Here is a 26,562-nt window from a genome sequence, read left to right on the forward strand (position 1 = left end):
TTTCCAGCACTGTCGGACTTCTGCTGCCGGGATCTCTGCTGATGTCGGGCTGCCACTGCGGCTGGCGGTATTTCATACCAATTCCATTTAAATATTTTGTCAAATGTTCTTTTGATAAGTCATAACATTTTAGACTATAAGTTAATACTAATAATGGTGATGGCACAAAAAGGAACGCACAGGATAATAACAACCAAACTCAAACAAACAAACGCACAAGCCAAGCATTAGTGATCAACTCTCCTTTACCTTCAACCACCTGTCCAGGTGGTCTAGCCATTTCCCTCCAGGACAATTGGCTGTTGCCTTACTCCACTTTAATTAGAGCACACCCACTAAGCCTAACTATTAACATAAACTAGCTCCAAGTGTCATTCTTTTCCGCAACCACCAGACATTCAATAAACGAAAACAAAAAGAGGGAGGGAGGGTAGGAAAAACTGGAACAAAGAGACAGATTCCATACATCACTCCATTAAATACTCCTAGACCACTCCCCATGAAGTATTCATTGGCTGCATAAGACCAGCTAAACTTAAAGGGGCAATAGCCAACACGTTATTAAACTGGCAACACTCAAAACACTTGTGGTTTAATGTCCCTCATGCTTAAATGTCAGCTTTCAGTCTTACTTATAGCTACTGGACTTCCAAAGGCTGATGGATTTGATCTCCTTGGGTGAAAGACTCACCGTGGCAGCAGACAAGGCCATGACAATCTGATAGGACTGGGTGCTGAATTTATATGGAGGTAAACCAAATCTTCAAATGAAGTACCTCAAGACTGCAGAAAATTGGAACCTGGGGCCCGATTCAGCTAGGGACGCAGATGAGAATTCACACGCACCCAGTCAATTGTTTAGCACTGTGCATGCACCACAGTGTGCCTGCATGAACCGGATACTGCGATCAGGTATCGATCTCAGTGAGCACGCAGTCTCATCACACATTGATTGACAGGAAGTGACCGTTTGGGGGTGGTGACGGGGGGTGGTCAGTGAAACGCAGGATTACCAGTGCATTTGAATGCCGCAACAGGGGTATGCATAATTAAGCCCCTGCAATGGAAGACACAGCCTGAGCTGTTACTGCATGCAGGAAGTTTAGCAATGTTCTGGGCCCCCCCAGTAAAAAGTACGGGACAAGTGTTCAGGCCGCAGGAGCACGCCCCAATCCTGTGAAGGCATGCCTACTGTCTACGAGGCCATGCCCAATTTTGGCGTGACACAAAACATCCCTCCCCGCACCAGGTGACAACGTGGGGAGGGATGCCACTGGGGGTACATACTCTACTTTAGAAGCCGCCATGAGTTTGCCGACATGCAAAGCACCATGATAATCTAAGGTAAATGCAGAGTGGAACATTAAGAATAGAGGGCAGCAATGTAATATCAATAGGCCTCCACCTGTCGGCAAGCACCAGAGTGACACAGGCCCAACCTCTCAACACTTTAGTAACCAATAAAGACTTGGTGAAGTCAGACCTAGAGAAGAAAGAAACTACAGCCAACAATCTAATAGCTTTATTTCTGGAAAATCCATCGGCATACAAGGTTCACAAAAAGGAATGCAGCAACTGCCGGCTTGACATACAATAGGATGCACTGGTGACACACAAATCTTCCCATTCCTGTCAGGTACAATAATATGCTCAGAACTGGGAGCAACAGATTTCAATGACAGTAGCTCCTTTCCAGCTTGATGACTTGCCAAACATAAGGAGGGTTGGCATAACCAGTTGAAGTTGCATGCGGAGCCAACTCCCTAAACCTAGCCCAGTTAAATTGTGATAATGCTTCAGCTACCGAGTTCTCTACACCTGGGACATGTCATGCTGAAAAACTAATATGAGGTACAAGCAAAGCAATACCAACCTGGCCAGGAGACAAATGAACCAAAGAGGCTCACTGTAATCACCTGGACAACTACCAGGTTGTTGCATCAAAAAAAGCAATTCAGAATTCCGAAGTCCATCCCTCCAGATGTTCAAAAGCACTACAATCGGAAAAAGCTCCAATAAGAGAAGGTTCTTGGTAAAACCTACCCAACCCCATTTTTGGGGCCACCACGTAGCACATCAAGATCCCTCTAAAACATCTGTTAACAGCTAAATATGTGCAATAGACTGGGCAGGAGCCGGCCGTGAAAGAAAACCATTAAAAAAAAAAGTGATGGTCACGTTTAGTCTCGGCCGACAGCTGATTAGGTAGAAAGGATGGACAACCTCCGCAGTAGCCTGCTCCAACTTATGATTAAAAATCTTCCCCATGGGGATCACCCTACAGTCAAAATTAAACAAAACCATTAGGGACAGTACTTCCTACAGTGTCACTTGCTGTAATCCCAAATCAGCGGCAATGGACTGGTGCAGTTAACCACCTTAAACCAAGTGTCACCACTCAGCCATGGTATCGATCTTGATACCTAGAAAGGTCAAGCATGTGGAGGGACCCTTTAACCCAGAAAAAAATAAAAAAAATGGAGATAGAAAATGGCAGTGAAGAAAATTGGGAAGAATCGGCAGGCCTGCGATCTATCAATAAACCAACACCACTGGTAAAGTTACTGGGCTGTTCATAGTTTGAGTCATTTGCTGGTGCGTGCCTACATAACTCTGCAGTACCAACATCTGCACACACATTATTTCCAACACAAACCACTTAATAGTACATAAATGAGTACAAATGAAAAACAGTATTATTAGCAGTACAAAACAATACACAACAAGGACATGGTTTGTATACATAGCTGCATAACACAACCATCTGGGCATCAGCAACCAAGTGTTAGGTGCCAATTGGGGAGTTAGAAGTATAGTATAAGTAGGGGAAGGAAAAGCACATGAGGGAAGAGGGCCCTGCTTGTGAGAGCTTACATTCTAAAGGGGAGGGGCAGACAGACACGGGTGACACAGATCGGGTAGATAGTGAGGAAGGAGCATGGAGCAGTGGGTTAGGATATATGCTGTGGAATGTGCGAGTCTTAAGGTGGCCTCATGTTATGTCAAAATTAAGTTCTACATTCATCTCGCTATATAACAAAAATTAGATTTTATTTATTTGTTATTTACACGAGAAATGTACACAAAGTTGTTGCAGTTTAATTTTTGTCTGTTACATTATAGCATCTAAATACAACCAGCTAAAGATGCAAATATTATGGGACTGTCCCACCATCCTAATAGTGAACACTCTTGTCCCAGCTGCTGGGTGCTATGCCATGCTCCCGTGAGAGGGTGCTTCTCACATATATGACATGTATTTAAGTAAAAAAATAAGCACAAGTAGCAAAACACTGCTTCCCCCTCCTTTTTGACAACCAATGTTGGACTGACGCATGAAGGACCCACTAGGGAAAGCAGTGATAGTGACCCAAGCTTAAGGCATGTAGCCAGCTACCACATGTCAAATCTGGCTGGGTTTTAGTATCAAAAGAGTCTAGGACAGCCGGAGGAATGACTTTAGTGGATGGGAGTAGACGAGGTGGACGGACGTAGTTTCTTCTCATGAATTAGTTATGCTTGGGAGAAGCACAGAAGACCCTGGCGTAGAATACAGGATGTACCAGAAGCAGTCCAAGACCAGTTGCTAGGGAAAAAATGTGATGATGTAAGTATTGATACTGGGGTATGCTGGATTGTGAAGCAGTACCAGCTATACAGGGTGTGCTGGTTTGCAGAGCAGTCCCAGCTATACAGGGTGGGCTGGGTTGCGGAGCAGTACTGGCAATTTCAGAGTGTGCTGGGATGCAGAGCAAGCAGTACCAACAAAATAGGATGTGCTGGGTTGCAGAGCAGTACCAGCTTTTCAGGGTGTGCTGGGATGCAGAGCAAGCAGTACCAGAAATGTAGGATGTGCTGGGTTGTGGAGCAGTACCAGCTATTTAGGGTGTGCTGGGTTGCAGAGCAGTATAAGCAATACAGGATGTGCTGGGATGCGGAGCAGTACTAGCAATACAGGATGTGCTGGGATGCGGAGCAGTGCCAGCAATACAGGATGCACTGGGTTGTGGAGCAGTAACAGCTATTCACAGTATGCTGGGTTGTGGAGCAGTACCAACAATACAAGATGTGCTTGGATGCAGATCAGCACAAGCAATACAGGAGGTGCTGGGTTGTAGAGCAGTACCAGCTATTCAGGGTATGCTGGGTTACAGAGCAGTAAAAGCTATACAGGATGTACTGGGATGCGGAGCAGTACCAGCAATACAGGATGTGCTAGGATCTGGAGTAGTATCAGCAATGCAAGATGTGCTGGGTTGTGGAGCAATGCCAGCTTTTTGGGGTGTGCTGGGCACAGGCTGCAGGTAATGGCACAAGAACCCAGTACTGACCAAAGAGAAAAAGAATCTCTAACTGAGCACTAACAGGACACCGCACCAGTCTAGGAAAAACTCAGAATACATGGACCACACCGAGACCACTTTGAGGAGCACAGTAACAAGCTGCTAACAAGGATTAGTGACTTGTTGCACTGGCACCCTCCCTTTGGGTCCAGCCTACTTTATAGGTGCAGCAGCATGGTGATTGATCCTAGAGTTCCCTCCAGCTGCCCATTGGCTCCCAGGCAGTCAGCTGATGGTCTCCAATATGGCAGCGCCCACTGCCTCAGACACACAGGAATGCCGGCCACATGGAGACACAGCCATTCTAACCCCGGACCCCCGGCCAGAGTCCTCAGATGCTACAGCTGAGATCTCCGCCGTCCTCCCTAGACTCACACAGGATCTCCACGTGCCATGCCACTGCATACAGTGCCCAAACAGGTAATGGCTGCGAGTTGGCACTGACCACCCGCAGACTCCTGACACCACAGAGGGACTTGACCTACCATTAGAGAGGGCATGCAAAACACAGGGACCCTTTATAAAAGAGGGAACAGTGGTGTGTCAGGACCACCTACTTTGATTAGCAGGAGAGTAACCTGGGTGTAGTTTCTATAAAAACAAACCAAGCACCCAAGTTCATCCATGTTCCTGCTTCACCAAGTTATTAACCCTAAAGGAGGGGGTGAGGCCCTCAGGCAGTGGGCCCACCAATGATTTCCCCTGTACACCTGGTATCCGGTTGATAGATCTACAGGAAAAAGGTCAACAATGTCTAGGTAGACACCAGATGTTAAACAGTCAATAGGTTGACAAAAGGTCGACAGGGACAAAAAGTCGACAGGGACAAATGGTTGTCAGGATCAAGATGTCGACATGAAAGAGGTAGACACAACAATGGTCGACAATTTTTTTTTTTTTTTTATGGTTAGGGTTTGGTTTAGGCACTTACTGGGGGATAAGGGTTAAGCACTTACCTCGACAGTTAGGGTAAAGCACTTACCCAGACGGTTAGGGTTAGGCACCAGGAGGGAGGGTTAGGCACTAGAAGGGATGGTTAGGGTCAGGCACCTACCCCGACGGTTAGGGTTAGAGACCAGGAGGGAGAGTAAAGATTAGGCACTAAGGGGAGGGTTAGGGTTAGGGTGAAGATTAAGTGTAGAAAACAAAAAAAAATGTGTCGACCAATTTGGTGTCTACCTTTTTCATGATGACCTTTTGACAATGTCAACCATTTGTACATGTCGACCTTTAATGTGGCGACCTTTTGTCCCTGTCGACCTATTGACTGTCTAACATGCGATGTATACCTAGACATTGTCAACCTATTTACTGTAGATCTATTAATCCATAACCATACATGTATGGCCCTGTCCAACCTCTTGAAAACAATCAGGCATGATTTAAAAGTGGCTTTTACACAGTGCCAGCTACTGGACAGAGCTGTGGCTCTCTTATTTCATATTAAGATTAATACAGCACAGCTTAGGTTTAAATGATTAAATATTGGTCCCTTTTATTCTACCAACTGTCCATTAATTGAATTATACTACTAAAAAACATACATAACACAGGGCCTGATTCAGCAGCAATCGCAACTGCAATTAAACATGCAATCGTCTGACTGTTGAGATCTGCGCATGTGTATGCATTGCAGTGCACGTGTGCGAATAGCCCAATGCGATCAGGACTGCAATCATAGTGACTACGCAGACCCATCACAGTGTGATTGACAGGAAGCACCATTTGGGGATGGTGGTCAGCAAAACTCAGGTGTGGCGGTGTGTTTGAAAGCCGTTGTAGGGGCATGCATAAATTAGCCACTGCGATGCCATACACAGATGAAGCATAGATTGCGGGCGATGGGCTTAGCAATTTCTGAGTAAGGTCTGACCTTGTGCAATTGTGCATGGGGATCCGATGTTACTTGAGGTTACCTATGCTTTTGCAGTCTTGCTAAGTTTTACGAATGTGTGTAGGGAAGTGGGTGTCCTTATGTTTTGCTAATTTTTCATTGCGATCGCAGTGGCACTGCATGCAAAATCACAGCTACGATCACAATAGCGATCCGTACTGAGGCCCTGATTCAGAGCCGCTCGCAAAAAGCGAGTGCTCGCGTTGAATCAGGGCGGACGCTTTTTTTTTTAAAAGTCGGCATCCTGGCCACTCGCTAAGCCATGGGTGACCACCCACAGATTTTGCGAGTGGCAGGTGATGATCGCTATGGTCACGACCATCGCGACCATCGGGCTTGCGATGAGACCCTTGTGGTAGGGTCTCGTCTGCCGCAAGCCCCAGTGAGCTTCCGGCTCTAATGACTCTAATCACTCATGATATCAGTAGGGCCGCCCTCAAACGGCAGGCGTTCCTTCAGGAAAGCCTCAATTTGTCCAGCCACCCCCCGCCCCACCTAGAAAACGGGGCGAGCTGTCGATCAACATCAACAGCCGCCCCGTTTGTAGCGAGCCCCATAGTGAGTGAATTTCTCACTTGCTCCGGGGCTTGCACACGCGCATTGTGCACGCCGCGCGTGCACAGTGCCCCTCCATCGACCCACTTGCGAGTGCATAGCGCTTGCGAGCGGGTCTGAATCAGGCCCTGAATCAGGCCCATTATTCTGTTCCAACAATATCCTCTCATCTACAATGTTAAGTAACATAAATAGTATCTCACAAGTTATAATAGGTTAACATATGATTTGCTTTTTGAACATTTACAGGCCATACAAAAAAAAAACATTTTCACTAATTTATCAAATACATACCGAAGTTGAGAGCACTTAGAAAGTGCTTTAGATAGAACACTCCGATCATTTGGTCCTATTGTGTAGTTATTAAAACTAACAATATTTTGTATTGTACTTCTCTCCAAGCAGTAGGCTATAACCCGGTAACCATTGTTCTCCTGGGCCCTTTTTGTACCGTTAATTTCAATGTTAAGAAAGTGAGACATAATTCTCCCCACAAACTCCTCATCCTGTGTCTCATACAGGTAGCATAGTATCTCATTATGGCTGCCTGGTGACTCTCTCTTTAGCCATTCCTCCAAGGCAGGTTTTCCCCTCAAGAAAATGGGACAACCAGTGATTGTCTGAGCCTCCTGAATTTGTTTCTCGCTTGAAAGACCAAATAAGAATTGTACAGTTAATTTCAGATGTGGTTGGTCTTCTGATGCCTCCAGTAATTGTTTTACTTTCACAATTTTTAAGTCAGTAGAATGTTTTTTTACATGTTTATCATCCAGGACATAGTAGAGAGCAGCAAAGAACTCCTGCACACTCAGATGGAAGAAGCTGTAGCAGGTGTGGGTGTCAGTGTCCCTGTGGAAGATGTTCTCATTCAGAAACACAGACTCCATCTCCAACACAGAGAGTCCATGTTTATCAAGATCTGATTCTTCAAATAGAATTCTCTGGCCCCAAACTCCTTCATTGGCTAAAGCACACAGCTTCTTTATACATCTGTTTATTGGCTGGGCAGTGTCCCTTCCATGATACTTTATTAAACTCTTTAGGTACAACAGGTAAATGGATGTGGTTGTTTTGCAATAATTCACAGATAAACCCTCTTTTAGTTGTGGTTTCATTACAGTACATACAATCCAGCAGGTTATAGGGACAACACACATGGTGAACAGAGTATCATTGTCCTTAATTGTACGAAGAGCCAGGTCTGCTTGTTCTTTGGTTTCAAAGAAATTATAGAAATATTCTTTACGGTCTTTCCCTGTAAACCCCAGAATTTCCACATATCGAAGATATTCAATAATGTCCACCATCTTCAACAGTGAGAATGGCCTTGTGGTGATGATTAGTGAACTGTCACTGAGCAGTGTTTTCTTACACAAACTTTTTAGAAGGATTTCTTTGGAGACCTCCTGAAACGGATCATCACAAACCTCAGTATCATTCCTTGGTGACCATTTTAATTCATCAAATCCGTCAATAACAAAAAGAACTCCCTCAGTGTTCATGAAAATTGACTGCAACAGTTCTGGTGAACATTTTGGTAGACAATATCTAGATATATATCTCGCCAGGCTTATGTTACCTGTGATGGTGTTGACTTCTCTGCAGCTTATGTAGAACACAAACTGAAATTTGCCTTCATACAGATCCCCAGAGGCCCAGTCCAGCATGATCTTCTGGGATGTCAGAGTCTTTCCTATCCCGGCAGGTCCTTGTAACACCACAGTATTGGGAATAGTTCCATCATCATCAGGATCAAACAGAGCCTGTATAGTGGTTGGACAATACTCATCTGTTGATCTGTTTGCCATAATCTGTAGATGCCTCTGGCCTGAAGATATGATCTCGTGTTGTCTCTCCTCTTCATCCCGATGATTATTGATCAGTAAAAGACTGGTGTATTCTTTCTTCATATTCAGACCTTTCCCTAATCTTTTATCATGATGTTTAATAATACGGTATTTCCTTCTCATCTGATCCATGTATCTTAATCTGCAGTCTGTACAGGATTTAAAAGAATATGAATAGTAAATACCTTGACATGCAGAACCTAAATTACATATCTTCAATGAAAATAGAGCTTGTACTTTAAACCAAGAAATGGTCTCAATGAACAGAAAATTATTCACAAGAAGTAAATTAAAAAGACACACGCACTTATTAATAGAATGGCTATTAATTAAATAAACAAAAACTAAATGCATATTTTAAACATTGTTTAAAATCAATCTATACATTTTCTGCATACACATTAGAAATTAAGATACTGTGGGGTAATTTACTAAAAGTGAGAGTTTTTAGAAGTGGAGATGTTGCCTATAGCAAGAGGAGAAAGGCTAGGGAGAGGTTATAAGTACAGTATATTTATATGAAAAATATGGGAGGGGGTGCCATTCCATTACTTTGCCAGGGGTGCTCGGACTCTGGAAAGTCAATATGAGCCATGCTTATTACTGGTTGCATTTGAGGTTTTTAGGAGGAAGCAGGACTATGGTCCAGGGGTCAGTTTTTTTTAATGGAGAGGGGCAATTTATAACAATTGTTAACTATTTTATAGTAATGATAATGGTCAGCTCCATCTATTTAAAATAATGTGAGACAAACAGTATAACTGACAATTATTTCTTAGCCTTGAAATATTGCATGGCAGTATGATACAAATGGCAACTTACTTTCCAGGCTAGAGACAGGCTAAGGAAATCCAGGATGCCATAGAGCAGAGTGTTTCCAAACTCTGCCAACACTCTATTTATTTTAAGGAAATCCATGCTTCATGAGTCCAGACGGTGAATCATATTGACTGAGGTACTAATTTTCACCTGTGCTCAACCATGGATATCCTTAAAACATGGACTGTAAAGGCAGATTTTTGGAACCTCTGTCAGAGCATTTCTAGGAAAATGATTATCTGCAGTGGCATCCAACCTCTGGTGACAACTTGTATGGGTAGGGGCAGGCGGGCTTGTAGTGCACGTGGCAAGTGGGGTGCCAGCAAAAAAGGGGCAAGGCCTCATGGGCAGGGTGTGGCCTCATGGGTAGGTGGCATGGCCGAACCCCCGTTTTTCTCACTCCTGGAGTCCGGAGATGCAGGCTGCCCCCGGGGACCACTGTGTTCAGTGCCGCTCCCCCACTGTGAGCCTGATTCAGAGCCACTTGCTCTGCCAGAGCGCTCGCTCTGAAACAGGGCCGGGCTTTTTCTTTTTTGGAGCGGCCTCTTGGCCACTCGCATAGCTGTGGGTGACCACCCACAGCTATAGCGAGCGGCCATGATAATGGTCACGATGGTCAAGACCATTGCGATCATTGGGCTTGCGACGAGACCCTTGTGGTAGAGTCTTGTCCATCGCAAGCCCCAGAGAGCTTTTGGCTCTAACAGAGCCGGAAGCTCTCCACTGACATCACTTGTGATGTCAGTGGGGCCGCCCCCAAATGGCAGGAATTCTCATGGGAATGCCTCCATTTGGGCAGCCACCCACCCGGCCCGCCCACCAAACGGAGCGAGCTGTCACTCAACATCAACAGCTCACCCCCTTAGGTGCGAGACCCAGAGCGACGGAGTGCCCGTCGCTAGCCGGGTCTCACGCATGCGCAAGATGGAGCCAGCTCCGTCGTGCGCATGTGCTGTGGGCCACCATCGATCCGGTTACGAGCGCTCAAAGCTTGCGAATCAGACCCTGTGTCAGGAGCTGAGTGTTGCATGTAATGATACAATGCAGCACACGACTTCTGTCACTGAGGAGTCAGCATTTGGTGTCACCTCTCAGCGGATGACACCCGGTTGCAGTCCGCACCCCACTTGTAACACCACTAACTATCTGTACATATAATTTGCTACAGTATTTTGATCCTCCATATCAGCCATGGCAATGTAGTAGGCAGGATACAAAAATTATAAAGTGTAATATGCAGCATAGTCAAGAGTTTATTTCACTGCCTGGGTGGGATGGGATGTAGTCAATATACCGATGGCCAGGATGCCAGCCATTGGGATTTTGGTGTCTAAATGCCAACTCAGGATTAAAGACAGGCATCTAAGTACGACGCCTATCTTTAGTCAGAAGGAGAAAGCCCGACAGCCGCCATCCAGAATGAAGGTACAGTAAGCGGAGATAGGCTTTAGCAGCGGGAAGGGGGAGGGGGTTAGGTTTAGGTACCCCCGGGGTAACTTAGGTTTGGGAAGATGTCCATCCTCCTCCTTGTATTCTTGTAGAGCTCCATCACTGTCACTAAAATATAATATACACATAAGAGAATGACTAGGGAAGGATTGGGTAGATGTCCATCCTGCTGCCTTGCAGAGCTCCATCACTGACTGTGTGTCAGTATAATAAAATATATCCATATGAGAATGACTAGAGTATTGGTTAGATGTCCATCCTGCTGCCTTGCAGATCTCCATCACTGGCTGTGTGTCAGTATAATATAATATATCCATATGAGAATGACTAGAGAAGGATTGGGTAGATGTCCATACTGCTGCCTTGCAGAGCTACATCACTGACTGTGTGTCAGTATAATATAATATATCCATATGAGAATGATAGAGATGGATTGGGTAGATGTACATCCTGCTGCATTGCAGAGCTCCATCACTGACTGTGTGTCAGTATAATATAATATATCCATATGAGAATGACTAGGGAAGGATTGGGTAGATGTCCATCCTGCTGCATTGCAGAGCTCTGTCACTGACTGTGTGTCAGTATAATATAATATATCCATATGAGAATGACTAGGGAAGGATTGGGTAGATGTCCATCCTGCCCCCTTGCAGAGCTCCATCACTGACTGTGTGTCAGTATAATATAATATATCCATATGAGAATGACTAGAAAAGGATTGGATTAATACCCATCCTGCTGCCTTGCAGAGCTCCATTACTGACTGTGTGTCAGTATAATATAATATATCCATATGAGAATGACTAGAGAAGGATTGGGTATATGTCCATCCTGCTGCCTTGCAGAGCTCTGTCACTGACTGTGTGTTAGTATAATATAATATATCCATATTAGAATGACTAGAGCAGGATTGAGAAGATGTCCATCCTGATGCATTGCAGATCTCCATAACTAGCTGTGTGTCAGTATAATATAATATATACATATAAGAATGACTAGGGAAGGATTGGGTAGATGTCCATCCTGCTGCATTGCAGAGCTCTGTCACTGACTGTGTGTCAGTATAATATAATATATCCATATGAGAATGACTAGGGAAGGATTGGGTAGATGTCCATCCTGCTGCCTTGCAGAGCTCCATCACTGACTGTGTGTCAGTATAATATAATATATACATATGAGAATGAGTAGAGCAGGATTGGGAAGATGTCCATCCTGATGCATTGCAGATCTCCATAACTGGCTGTGTGTCAGTATAATATAATATATCCATATAAGAATGACTAGGGAAGGATTGGGTAGATGTCCATCCTGCTGCATTGCAGAGCTCTGTCACTGACTGTGTGTCAGTATAATATAATATATCCATATGAGAATGACTAGGGAAGGATTGGGTAGATGTCCATCCTGCTGCATTGCAGAGCTCCATCACTGACTGTGTGTCAGTATAATATAATATATCCATATGAGAATGACTAGGGAAGGATTGGGTAGATGTCCATCCTGCTACATTGCAGAGCTCTGTCACGAACTGTGTGTCAGTATAATATAATATATCCATATGAGAATGACTAGGGAAGGATTGGGCAGATGTCCATCCTGCCCCCTTGCAGAGCTCCATCACTGACTGTGTGTCAGTATAATATAATATATCCATATGAGAATGACTAGAAAAGGATTGGATTAATACCCATCCTGCTGCCTTGCAGAGCTCCATTACTGACTGTGTGTCAGTATAATATAATATATCCATATTAGAATGACTAGAGCAGGATTGGGAAGATGTCCATCCTGATGCATTGCAGATCTCCATAACTAGCTGTGTGTCAGTATAATATAATATATCCATATAAGAATGACTAGGGAAGGATTGGGTAGATGTCCATCCTGCTGCATTGCAGAGCTCTGTCACTGACTGTGTGTCAGTATAATATAATATATCCATATGAGAATGACTAGGGAAGGATTGGGTAGATGTCCATCCTGCTGCCTTGCAGAGCTCTGTCACTGACTGTGTGTCAGTATAATATAATATATACATATGAGAATGACTAGAACAGGATTGGGAAGATGTCCATCCTGATGCATTGCAGATCTCCATAACTGGCTGTGTGTCAGTATAATATAATATATCCATATAAGAATGACTAGGGAAGGATTGGGAAGATGTCCATCCTGCTGCATTGCAGAGCTCTGTCACTGACTGTGTGTCAGTATAATATAATATATCCATATGAGAATGACTAGGGAAGGATTGGGTAGATGTCCATCCAGCTGCCTTGCAGAGCTCCATCACTGACTATGTGTCAGTATAATATAATATATCCATATGAGAATGACTAGAGAAGTATTGGGTAGATGTCCATCCTGCTGCCTTGCAGAGCTCCATCACTGACTGTGTGTCAGTATAATATAATATATCCATATAAGAATGACTAGGGAAGGATTGGGTAGATGTCCATCCTGCTGCTTTGCAGAGCTCCATCACTGACTGTGTGTCAGTATAATATCATATATCCATATGAGAATGACTAGAGAAGGATTGGGTAGATGTCCATCCTGCTGCCTTGCAGAGCTCCATCACTGACTGTGTGTCAGTATAATGTAATATATACATATGAGAATGACTAGAGCAGGATTGGGAAGATGTCCATCCTGATGCATTGCAGATCTCCATAACTGGCTGTGTGTCTGTATAATATAATATATCCATATAAGAATGACTAGGGAAGGATTGGGTAGATGTCCATCTTGCTCCCTTGCAGAGCTCCATCACTGACTGTGTGTCAGTATAATATAATATATCCATATGAGAATGACTGGAGAAGGATTGGGTAAATGCCCATCCTGCTGCCTTGCAGAGCTCCATTACTGACTGTGTGTCAGTATAATATGATATAACCATATAAGAATGACTAGAGAAGGTTTGGGTAGATGTCCATCCTGCTGCATTGCAGAGCTCTGTCACCGGCTGTTGTCAGTATAATATGATATATCCATATGAGAATGACTAGAGAAGGATTGGGTAGATGTCCATCCTGCTGCCTTGCAGAGCTCCGTCACTGACTGTGTGTCAGTTTAATATAATATATCCATTTGAGAATGACTAGGGAAGGATTGGGTAGATGTCCATTCTGCTGCATTGCAGAGCTCTGTCACTGACTGTGTGTCAGTATAATATAATTAGATATGAGCGGGTTCAGATCTCAGAGATCCAAACCCACCAGAATTTCGGTATCCCGGGCGTTGCGAGCGAAGCTAGGATCTCCCTGCCTGCCCCGGATCCCTCACCCAAGGCAAAACCTCGCGACACCGGTGTTGAGTCGCAAGGTTTTGTTTTGAGCGGGCTTAACACTGATTGGCTGAGAGAGACGTTTGTCACGGCTGTAAGCCAGTCAGCGTTAAGCCTATTGAAAACAGCAGAAAGGAGAAAAAGAAGATGCCACCTTCCAAGCCGCCTAACACCACCGGCACCACCCGCGGCCGACACCGCTGGCAGCCCCACTGGCAGCATCCTCTACTGCCAACACCACTGCTGCCGACACTCCTGCACTGCTGCCCAACGAACTGAGGACACCGTCAGCGACCCACACACTGCCGACATTGCCGACACTCTCAACCTGAGGACAACGCTAGCACCCCTGCACTGCCGATACTGTCAGTACACATGCACTGAGAACATTGCTGGCATCCCAGTTCTGCCGACACCACCGGCACCCTGCATTTAGAACACACCTGCACTGCCGACACAGTCAGCAAACCTGCACTGAGGACACCGCTGGCACCCTCACTCTGCCGACACAGCCAGCAAATCTTTTTTTATATTGGATAAATGTGATTATCTACCAGTGTAAATGTGATTATATGTACTGACATATTCTATTTCTATAAAGATTATTAATATTATATACTGTAGGTGGGGTGTTGAGAATTTTTCTGCCATTTCGGAAACTACATAGTATATTATTTATTTGTTTATTAGCGTATCACCTTTGTCTTGTTGTGGTATATAGATTGTAAGCTTGCGAGCAGGGCCTACCAACCTATATATCTGTCTGTAATTACCCAGGTCTGTTCTATTAATGTTTACAATTGTAAAGCGCAACGGAATATGTTGTGCTATATAAGAAACTGTTAATAACTAAATAAATAAATACATTTCTATATTAGTAGTGGGCAAACACAAACCCATTGGGTGAATTTGCTGCTATTGTTTATTGATGAGCACCCGGTCTTTTTTATTTTTTTGTTTTTCTGTTTATGCAGAGGCAATTATGCAGGCAATTGATAATTTTTTTCTGCTATCAAGAATATGTACAGTATAAGCAGCACTGCAGTGCGCATCAGTCTCAGATACACAGAGGAATCCATCGCAGAGTCAGCGACAGGTTGTCAGCATTTGAGGGTGGTGATAAGGGCTTGTCGTAGAAACGCAGGCATGTCTGTCCGTATAAACACCATAACATGGGTGTGCATAAATTAGCCACTGTGAGTTCATACGTAGCTCTGCATGTCTGAAGAGCCACCAAGGATGCGACAGGTCAGACCTGCCACAAGGCCAAGATGGCCACCGATGTGCGTCAATGTTACCGAAATGGATGCAGTTATGCATCATCACACGTAGGTGAGAAGGCAGCAGTAGGAAACTCTATGCTCAGGTGATCTGTGCTAACATTAGCATATTTTAGCAGCTGCATTGCACACAATATCATAGCTGCAATCGCAATACCATCTCAGTCTCTGAATCACGCCCTCAGTTGATCCTGCACATATAATACCAGACTGGATTTGCTTTTTAAATGATTGCCTCTATTAAAACATTGGGCAGGCACAACAGGAACTTGCTGATGGCTGCACATTGCAGACTGTTACATTTACCCCCAGTGTTTTCCCCAGAAATACAGATACATAGGCTACATTCTAAAATCTTCAAATAGAATATGTTACTAACCTTCAAGTGTCACATTTGTAGACATCTTCTGTGATTTACCTGTAAGATAAGAGCCGAAAGGCAATAAACTTATTACATAAGTAATATATACCCTGGTGTAAGTAGGTAATAATGATATTAGGGGGTAAATTTACTAAGAATCGAGAATCGTCGAGATGCCAATCTCAGGAGAGTTTAGGCATGATTTTCAACTCGCAAATTTACTAAAGGCTAAGTCGGGTGAGTTAGATAGAGATTTCTCTCTTCTCACTCATAAAACTCGGGTGAGATAGCAAACTCGAATCAACTTACCATCGGTCAAACTTGGAAGTACTTTTCGCCTAAAAGATACAGCTCGCAAATTTACTAAGAATCGAGATGACAATCTCGGGTGAGATGCCTGCAAACTCTCTGCCAAATTGAAGTTTTCAACACTCACCTCCAGAGCTGTGAGTTTGGCTGAAACATACATAAATCATTGTGATTTGTGTATGTTTCTGCCTATAAATCGTTTAAATAGGGTATATTTAAAAAAAAAAAAAACATGGAGAGCCGCAGGTTACTAAAGTTCATTCTGCGGTTCCCACCATTAACTTCAATGTAGGAGCCGTTCATTGGCTGAGAGAGGCGGGGGCTCACCTCTCTCAGCCAATGAATGCTCAGATACGGCTCTATAAAGGCAGAAGCCGCATCTGAGCATTTCATTCAGGAGCTATTAACCATTCTGGTTGGTATCTGTGTTGTGGGTCATGATTTTTTTTTTCTGTAGACCTTGGGTGCCTTCTTTGAACAAGGGGACCACTCCTGGTAATGTAGGTGAGTATGTGTGTATGTATGAAATAAAACTGTACTTTCACAGTGTGTGTGTTGTGTTTTTTTTTACACATTTCTTTACAAGTAAACTACAGGTACCAGCAGGCACTTAATGCCCCGCATGCTGGTACTTGTGGTTCTCCAAGTACCTGCATGTGGCGGAGACTTGCAGGGACCTGTAGTTCCACTGTAAAGACAATGTTGTTAAATCTATATTTTACACACTACATACACTATCAACCCGTCACCCACTGCTCTAGGGTGGCGTGGATAGCCCCGGCTATCAACCTAGGCCAGGGGTTCCCTGGAGAGGGGACCTCTTTTTTGAGGGGATCCTCCCCAGGGATTCCTGGCCTGGGCTGTCTAGTGGTAGGACTGATGCTGTGGCTGGGGAACCTGGTAAAATGGCTCCAGTGACTGTGGCACCAGCCCCCTGCTAGAAAGTGTCCGGTGCTGGTTTTAATTATAAGGGGTCCCCTACGCAAATTTTTCCCCCTGTAATTAATACCAGGTCTTACCCTGCAGCCTGGTGCTGGTACCTAAATTATGGTGGAACCCTATTCATTTTGTTCCCAGTAATTTTAGGCACCAGGACTGGCTGAAAAGTCCAGGGCTGGTTAAGCTTTAGTGGGGAGACCCTATGTAATTTTTTTAAAATAACATTTAACCCATTTTTTACAGGTCTTAACACACAAGTAGCCAGCACATATCTCACTGATATGTGCAGGCTGCTAGCTCGGGAGAGATTTGCAGAGAGAAAACACTGCAATCTCGGGTGAGTAATCTCATCTTCACTAGCAACTCGGGGGAGATATCTCCATCTGCTTCACCATCAGCCAACTCACTTTCCGCTAAACTCACTTTTTAGTAGGGATGTGCAGGCTCGGATAGGTTCGAGTTTGCACGTGGAGTTCGGATTTTTCCCTCCAAAAAAACAGAACTCAGAAAGAGGCAAAACGTCATCTTACATGGACGAACATCATCATTCCTGGACAAAAAGGAATGATGATGTTCGTCCATGTAAGATGACGTTTTGCCTCTTTCTGAGTTCCGTTTTTTTGGAGGGAAAAATCCGAACTCCACGTGCAAACTCGAACCTATCCGAGCCTGCACATCCCTACTTTTTAGTAAATTTGCGAGAAAAAAAATGGGAAAATCACTCAGGATTCAGCAATGCAAATTGAGATAAAAAAAATCTAAACTTGACTATTCTCGATTCTTAGTAAATTTACCCCTAGGAGTCACTTAGGAGATCATGGGCCTTATAAGGGGTGAGGCAGCCAATGATTGTCCTGTGTGTGATGTTTTCTCCTACAGTCAGAAATGTACATATCAGAGGAGATGTACAGTGATTGTCCTGTGTGCAATGTTTCCTCCTACAGCCAGAAATGTACATATAAGAGGAAGTGCACAGTGATTGTCCTGTGTATGATGTTTCCTCCTGCAGTCATTATAAGAGGAAGTGCACAGTGACTGTCCTGTGTATGATGTTTCCTCCTGCAGTCAGTATAAGAGGAAGAGCACAGTGATTGCCCTGTGTGTGATGTCTCCTCCTGCAGTCAGTATAAGAAGTGCACAGTGCTTGGTCTGTGTGTGATGTTTCCTCCTACAGTCAGTGTGGGGCCCTTTTATCATTGCATATTTGTGGCTTTATCCCTGAAAAAATCCAATTAATGGGTTTACTGCAATAATACGTTTCCCCCAGATGTATGAAGAAGAGACTGTAGTAGATGTATCTTTTACCTGCTGTGCAATAGTCCCAACTGTACTCTGGGCACATTGCAGGGAGAAGCTTCTTTCAGAGCCCCTCTTCCTGCATCTGCCAGATGATACATCCTGGTGCTATGATCACATTTTGCAATGAGATCATGGGCGGTAATGTCACATCCACATAGCATTACAAATGCAATCATTCATACATGGGCCCCTATAAGAGGAATTGCACAGTGATTGTCCTGTGTGTGATATTTCCTCCTGCAGTCAGTGTAATAGGAAGTGCACAGTGATTGTCCTGTGTGTGATATTTCCTCCTGCAGTCAGTATAAGAGGAAGTGCACAGTGACTGTCCTGTGTGTAATGTCTCCTCCTGCAGTCAGTATAAGAGGAAGTGCACAGTGATTGTCCTGTGTGTTATATTTCCTCATGCAGTCAGTGTAATAGGAAGTGCACAGTGATTGTCCTGTGTGTGATGTTTCCTCCTGCAGTCAGTGTAAGAGGAAGAGCACAGTGATTGTCCTGTGTGTGATGTTTCCTCCTGCAGTCAGTATAAGAGGAAGTGCACAGTGACTGTCCTGTGTGTGATGTCTCCTCCTGCAGTCAGTATAAGAGGAAGTGCACAGTGACTGTCCTGTGTGTGATGTTTCCTCCTGCAGTCAGTGTAATAGGAAGTGCACAGTGATTGTACTGTGTGTGATATTTCCTCCTGCAGTCAGTATAAGAGGAAGTGAACAGTGATTGTCCTGTGTGTGATGTCTACTCCTGAAGTCAGTATAAGAGGAAGTGCACAGTGATTGTCCTGTGTGATGTTTCCTCCTGCAGTCAGTATAAGAGCAAGTGCACAGTGACTGTCCTGTGTGTGATGTCTACTCCTGAAGTCAGTATAAGAGGAAGCACACAGTGATTGTCCTGTGTGTGATGTTTCCTCCTGCAGTCAGTATAAGAGGAAGTGCACAGTGATTGTCCTGTGTGTGATGTCTCCTCCTGCAGTCAGTATAAGGGGAAGTGCACAGTGATTGTCCTGTGTGTGATGTTTCCTCCTGCAGTCAGTATAAGGGAAAGTGCACAGTGATTGTCCTGTGTGTGATGTTTCCTCCTGCAGTCAGTATAAGAGGATGTGCACAGTGATTGTCCTGTGTGTGATGTTTCCTCCTGCAGTCAGTATAAGAAAAAGTACACAGTGACTGTCCTGTGTGTGATGTTTCCTCCTGCAGTCAGTATAAGAGGAAGTGCACAGTGATTGTCCTGTGTGTGATGTTTCCTCCTGCAGTCAGTATAAGAGAAAGTACACAGTGACTGTCCTGTGTGTGATGTCTCCTCCTGCAGTCAGTATAAGAGGAAGTGCATAGTGACTGTCCTGTGTGTGACATATATTGACTACAGGAGGATAAATATATTGGGCCAAATGTAATAGGGTGTCAGTTTAAGTAACAGTACAAACTCGCACTTTCTCGCACTTTTAAAAAGTGCGAGTTTGTACTGAAGCTCGCAAATTCAATAGCCTGTGAACTTTTCAGCTCGCGGCTACTGCATTTGCGAATTTAGGTGAGTTTTTCCCTATGTAAACTGACACCTTTTAATGCGAGTAGCATTAAAAGGTGCGAGTTTTACAAAAGCCATCACAGATCAGTGAGATCTGTGATGGCTTCTGTGTGCATTTAAAAAAAAAACATGCACCCCCTCCCCAAAAGCATAACCAGCCCCGGGCTTTATAAAGCCTGTTCTGGTTCTAAAAATATAGGGGGCAAAATGCGTAGGGGGCCTACACACAGGGCTTTGTTAAGCTGGTCCTGGTTCTGGAAAATCAGGGGACAAAATGAGTAGGGGTCCCCTGAAAATTCCAAAACCAGCACCGAACTCTTTCTAGCGGGGGGATAATGCCATAGCCAGGGAAAACCTTTCACCGGTTTCCCTGGCCAAAGCATTATCCCTGATCGCTAGTCAGACCAGGCTGGGGATCCCTGGGGAGTTGGGTACCCCCCAATAAAGGGGTACCCCTCTCCAGGGCACCCCAGGCCTAGACTGATAGCCCGGGGCTATCCCCGGCACCCTATGGCCGTGGGTGCCGGGTTGATAGTGTTAGTGTACAGTGTAAAATTAAAGTTTCCATACTGTCTTTAGTTGTAGAACCACAAGTACCAGCAAGCCTCCCCCGCATGCTGGTATTTGGAGAACCACAAATACCAGCATGCGGGGCATTACGGGCCCACTGGCACTTGTAGTTCCACAACTAAAGAAATCTGTAAATAAACAAACATACACCGTGAAAGTAAAATTTTAATAAAACATACATGCACACTCACACTCACACATACTCACCTAGTATCCGAAGTAATCCATAGGGGTACCTGAAAAAAAAAATCCATACTCACCTCTCCTATGCGTAGATCGCGTCCACTTGTCCATGTAGGCATTCCAGGGGTTTAAAAAAAAAAACGCAAAAAAAAATGATCCATGCCGGACACAGCAAAGGTATATGCGTGTACACATACCTTTGCTCCGCGTAAATGACAGGGGCACACGTGTGCCCCATCATTGAAGATGCCACCAGCCAATCAGGGAGCATCTCCGTCGGAGCAGCTCCCTGATTAGCTGAATGCGGCCAGCATGTGTCTCACATTGACTTCAATGGTGAGGAATCCCCATTGAAGTCTATGGTGGGAAACGCTACATCATAGCCGCAAGGTTACCTCAGGTTAATCTTGCGGTTACATCACTGATACAATGTCGCGATTACGATGTAGCGGCTCCCTGCATAGACTTCAATGGCGAATTCTCACCATAGAAGTCTATGGGAGACACAGGCTGACCGCATTCAGCCAATCAGGGAGCTGCTCCGACGGAGATGCTCCCTGATTGGCTGGCGGCCCCTTCAATGACACGTGTGCCCCGGTCATTTACGCGGAGCAAAGGTATGTGTACACACATACCTTTGCTGTGTCCGGCATGGATCGGGTTTTTTTTCGGTTTGTTGTTTTAACCCCTGGATTGCCTACTTGGACAAGAGGACGCGATTGACGCATAGGAGAGGTGCTTATGGATTTTTTTTTGAGGTACCCCTATGGATTACTTCGGATACTAGGTGAGTATGTGTGAGTGTGAGTGTGCATGTGTTTTATTAAAATTTTACATTCATGGTGTGTGTTTGTTTATCTACGTATTTCTTTAGTTGTGGAACTACAAGTGCCAGCGGGCCCATAATGCCCCGCATGCTGGTATTTGTGGTTCTCCAAATACCAGCATGCGGGGAGGCTTGCTGGTACTTGTGGTTCTACAACTAAAGACAATATGGTAACTTTCATTTAACACTTTACACTAACACTATCAACCCGGCACCCACGGCCATAGGGTGCCGGGGATAGCCCCGGGCTATCAGTCTAGGCCTGAGGTGCCCTGGAGAGAGGTACCCCTTTATTGGGGGGGTACCCAACTCCCCAGGGATCCCTGGCCTGGACTGACTAGCGGTCAGGGATAATGCTTTGGCCGGGGAAACCGGTGAAAGGTTTTCCCTGGCTATGGCATTATCCCCCCGCTAGAAAGAGTTCGTGCTGGTTTTGGAATTTTCAGGGGACCCCTACTCATTTTGTCCCCTGATTTTCCAGAACCTGGACCAGCTCAACAAAGGCCTGTGCTGGTTCTTAATATACAGGGGCCCCCTATGCATTTTGGCCCCTGTATTTTTAGAACCAGAACAGGCTTTATAAAGCCCGTGGCTGGTTATGCTTTTGGGGAGGGGGTGCACGTCATTTTTTTTTTATTTAAAAACATTTTACAGAAGTACACACAGAAACATGTACATATCTCATGGATATGTGCATGTTTTTGTGTTAATCTGACCTGCTCAGGATGTACTCACTAGCCTGAAGCAGGTCTATTATTTGGGGACTTTTGGTTATCTTTTTTTTGCGAGTCTGAAACTGACACCCTATTACATTGGGCGAGTTGATTGTTTTCAATGTGAAAACATCTGGATGCGAGTTTGAGAATGGGGAGTTGTAGTAACTCTGAAAAATGCGAGTTTTAGTGAACAGACACCCTATTAGATTGGAGAGTTGTGAAAAATTGTGAGTTTAGCACCAAACTCGCAATTTACCAAAACTGACTACCTATTACATTTGGCCCATTATGTTCAATCCTGCAGTTAAAAGACTATCAGGCTTCCAACACCCTCCCCATACTTCTTATCAGTCAAACACTTTTTTGGTAAATTTACTAAAGAGTGATTTTATTTTGGTTCAAATAAATCTAAATTGATGAGTTTCTGGGGATAAATCACATATTTACTAATATACATTTTTTTTTTAAGTATTACTAAATGTGTGATTTAGATTTTGAAACACAACATCGATTTAGGTCAGTTTAGAAACTGATTAAAATCAATCATCTTTGTAATCTGGATTATTATATGTAACATGTACTGTTGCTCCTTTCAATAAAAATATATTCAGTTAAAAAAAATCAATCATTGATAAGTCTATGATTACATAGGATACATTACTCCTTTATATTAAAGCACAAGTAAATCACATGAGAGAACGCCCCATTATCTGTGCACCTTACTGGAACTCACCATGTTGTATCACTTGGTGCTGGAGATCCTTTGCAGGATCCATAAGATTTATCTCCTTGAAGACCTGTATGGTCACATCCAAAGCTGCTTCCTCTCCATAAACATCTATGAGAACATTTTTTGTGGTAACACAATCTGCCGTCTCCAGGCGCCCACGTGGGATGAGGCCTCGTCCTCCATCAGGGAAATCAGACAATTTGCTCTTAAATTTCTTGAAGTCATATTGTGTCAGATCTTCCAGAGCCCAACAAAGAAGATCTCCAGGTGTCCTTTTCCTCTTACACCAAGCCCCTGGTGAGAACACAGTAATGTCCTATAACTGTTACACAGAGACTCACCTTTACCACTAACACTCTATCACCACCTTCTGATTAATTTTATTTATAAGCTTGTAAACACCCTCCTACATCTTTAGCTTTGTACATTGTCTTATATTCTCGATTTTTTTTTCTGTGTATTTCAGCCCTTTCTTTATATCATCAGTGGAAATGTTTATTTTATGGTGAGTACGACACACAGGAAACAGTTTAGCGCATCATGGGAGTCTCTTATTTTAGGGGAAATATTCATCTATACCTGCTAATATAAATACAAGGCTGAAAAGCACTGGACAATGGACTTTAGATGCAGGAGGGTGCATGCAGGCCACTAAAAGAAAAATACTTTGAATAACCAACTGAATAAGTGTAAATTAAAAGGAGTAACATCATTAAAACATTGTGGTGTATGTCATTCTATACAAAGAAACTGTATATTACCATTTATCAGTAATAGTTACAATAGCATTTGGCAGGGCCATAACTAGCTGTGGGAGACCGGTGCCATCGCACAGAGGCTTGATGGGTGGCACTGTTGCCAGGATTGCTGCTGTGAAAACTGCGAACCATCTTGTGGATGCTTCAGATGGGCACCGTGCACAGTATAAGCAGCTGATTGGGCATCCTGAGGATGCTCGGTTAGTGCTGCACTTACCAGAGCCAGCACAGAAAGCAATTGTGCCCTGTTATGGCTCTGGCACTCAGGGCTGGTGCAAGGTTCCTCGGCACCCTAGGCAAAACTTTTGCCTACCACCCCCCTCACAGCCAGAGAGAGAGCTGGGATATTTAGACATATGTATATATCCAGGGGTATATTAGATATCTATATATATATATATATATATATATATATGTATATATATATATAAATATATATATATATATACATACACATATATACACACGTAGATGGGCACTTTTGGATCAAAAGAAAAGTGCCGGGTGCATTCCTTAGAATAATGTATAGATACAGCGTCCATATGCATGGAACAGGCGTCGCTCCACCGGACTTGGTAATGAAAAAAGTTTATTATATTGCTAACGTTTCAAAGCCTTTTCGTCAGGGTGTAAAACATACACGTGTAAAGTGCTTACTGCACAATTTCCACTCCTGCCGGTGAGTAGTCCGGCGGTGCCTTAGATTGTGTGACTGCTGTTACTGGATCCTATTCAGGTGAAGACCTCCAGGTGGAGGGGAGAGCAGGCTGATGCAGGTAATGTTGTAGCGATAGGCACAATCCTTCCTGAGGAGGTGGCGGCTGCCATTGTCCCCCTCAGCACCTGGGGCCCCGAAGTATAAATTGGCAATGAAGGGGAGGAGGGAACCCATGCACTTCAGCCACCAAGTATGGAGAGGAGGGAGCAGTCTCATTAATAGCATATGACATGTCATGTGACTGACCTTTGTGTTACCTGGTGTAGTGGTCAGAGATCCGGGCTCATGTATTCATGGAAGGGGGTGTGGCCTTGTGGTGCAAATCCATGCCCACTCATGTGTGCCACTCTTGGAGGCATGACCACATGTGATGCCTTTGTTCTCACCACTCAGTGGGCTTAGAGGCAGGGGAGAGGCTGGGCGATGCCTAGTAGATTTTGCTCTGCTCTTACTCAGCGCAGCAGCATCTGGTGGGCAACCTCCAGCCCCTCCCCTGTCTGTCACCAGTGTGGCTGCTTGGTGACACCATCCAAGGGGGTAACACCAAAATAGCAGAGCAGCTCTGATATTTTGGTTTCAAACCCTTGGATGGTATCACCCTGTGTGGCCTGCACCCCCCTAGTGACGTTAGTGATTATTACATAAAGATGGCAGAAGGTTTGATGGATATAATGGTACAATGACTGTGCAGCAATGTATCTCAGGTATGTTACTAACATGCTTTATGGAGTAAATTACATAAAAATCCACACGTTACAAACAGTCATCTTTGAAGGAAGGACTGGGGGAGATGTATCAAACCTACTAAAGAGGACAAGGGGAAATGATGCAAATAGCAAGCAATCAGATTATAGCTATCACTTTGTAGAATGTCCTAGATAAATGATAATTAGAAGCTGATTGATTGCTATGGGCTTGTCCTCTTTAGAATATATGATACATTTCCCTATAATTACCACAAAGGGGTAAATTTACTAAGAATCGAGTCTGGGAGAGTTTGCTTTCTTTTTTTCAACTCAATTAGCTTAGCCGAAATTCGGGTGATTTGAAGCTCCTGAGACTCTCAAATTTACCAAGAAGAGAGTCAAGCAGAGAGTGAGATGTCTAATGGTGAAGCAGAACGAGATTTCTCCCCCGAGTAGCAGGTTTTTCAGGAGATTACTCACCCGAGATTGCAGTGTTTTCTCACTGCAAAACTCTCCTGAGCAAGCAGCCTGCACATATCAGTGAGATATGTGCTGGCTGCTTGTGTTGTAGCTATAAAAAATGGATTAAAAGTTTTTGAAAAAAATTACATGAGGTCCCCCCCTAAAAACAAACCAGCCCCGGGCTTGCCAGCCAGTCCTGGTTCTTAAAATCACAAGGAACAAAATGTATAGGGGTCCACAGTAATTTAAGAACCAGCACCAGGCAGCAGGGCTAGTCCTGGTTTTAAATATAGGGAGAAAAAATTTGTGTAAGGTTCCCTATATTTAAAACCAGCTCTGGACCCTTTCTAGTAGGGGACTGTTGCCACAGCCAGGGGTGCCCTTTCACCAGGCCCCCCAGCTGCAGCATCAGCCCTGACCACTAGTCAACCCAGGCCAGGGATCCCTGAGGAGTTGGAGGACCCCCCCAATAAAGGGGTCCCCCTCTCCAGGGCACCCCTGTCCTAGGCTGATAACCTGGGGCTCTCCCTGCCACCCCCTAGTGTGTAAAAATAGAATAATTCAAATTGTCTTTACAGTGAAACTACATGTCCCAGCAAGCCTCCCCTGCATGCTGGTACTTGGAGAACCACAAGTACCAGCATGCGGGGCATTAAGGGCTGACTGGTGTGTGTAGTTCACCTGTAAAGAAATGTGTAGAAACCACAACACACATTGTGAAAAGAAAGATTTATTACATCCATACACACTCACACATACTCACCTGTTCCCAGATGTTCACGTCCCCTTCTCAATGTAAAGTATCCAATGGAAGTACCTGAAAAAAAGATCCAATACTCACCTTTTGTCCCACGATGTTCTCCACAGAAATCCAATAAGGGCCACGGACACACTGTAACTACAAGCTACAGTATGTAGTTACATTACGCCAATGACATCTCATTAGAATGAGTTATCATTAGTCCCGGGCCGCAAGCCAATCAGCGGCGGCTTAACATTAGT

At 44.3% G+C, this 26,562-nt stretch overlaps 1 protein-coding gene across 1 annotated transcript in view; it reads right to left on the reverse strand.

Annotated features, from left to right (window-relative positions):
• LOC148500718 (NACHT, LRR and PYD domains-containing protein 12-like) overlaps positions 1-26,562 on the reverse strand; it is a 147,575-nt gene that overhangs the window by 86,463 nt on the left and 34,550 nt on the right. Inside the window, exons 3-5 of the mRNA XM_088451439.1 lie at positions 22,940-23,230; positions 15,862-15,900; positions 7,087-8,788 (exon numbers count right to left, since the gene is read on the reverse strand). Of these exons, the coding sequence (XP_088307565.1) occupies positions 7,087-8,788; positions 15,862-15,900; positions 22,940-23,230 (2,032 nt within the window). The remainder of the gene's footprint in view (positions 1-7,086; positions 8,789-15,861; positions 15,901-22,939; positions 23,231-26,562) is intronic.

This window comes from Taudactylus pleione, unplaced genomic scaffold, assembly GCF_031769625.1.
Source record: "Taudactylus pleione unplaced genomic scaffold, aTauple2 ptg000547l, whole genome shotgun sequence".
Classification (NCBI taxonomy): Eukaryota; Metazoa; Chordata; class Amphibia; order Anura; family Myobatrachidae; genus Taudactylus; species Taudactylus pleione.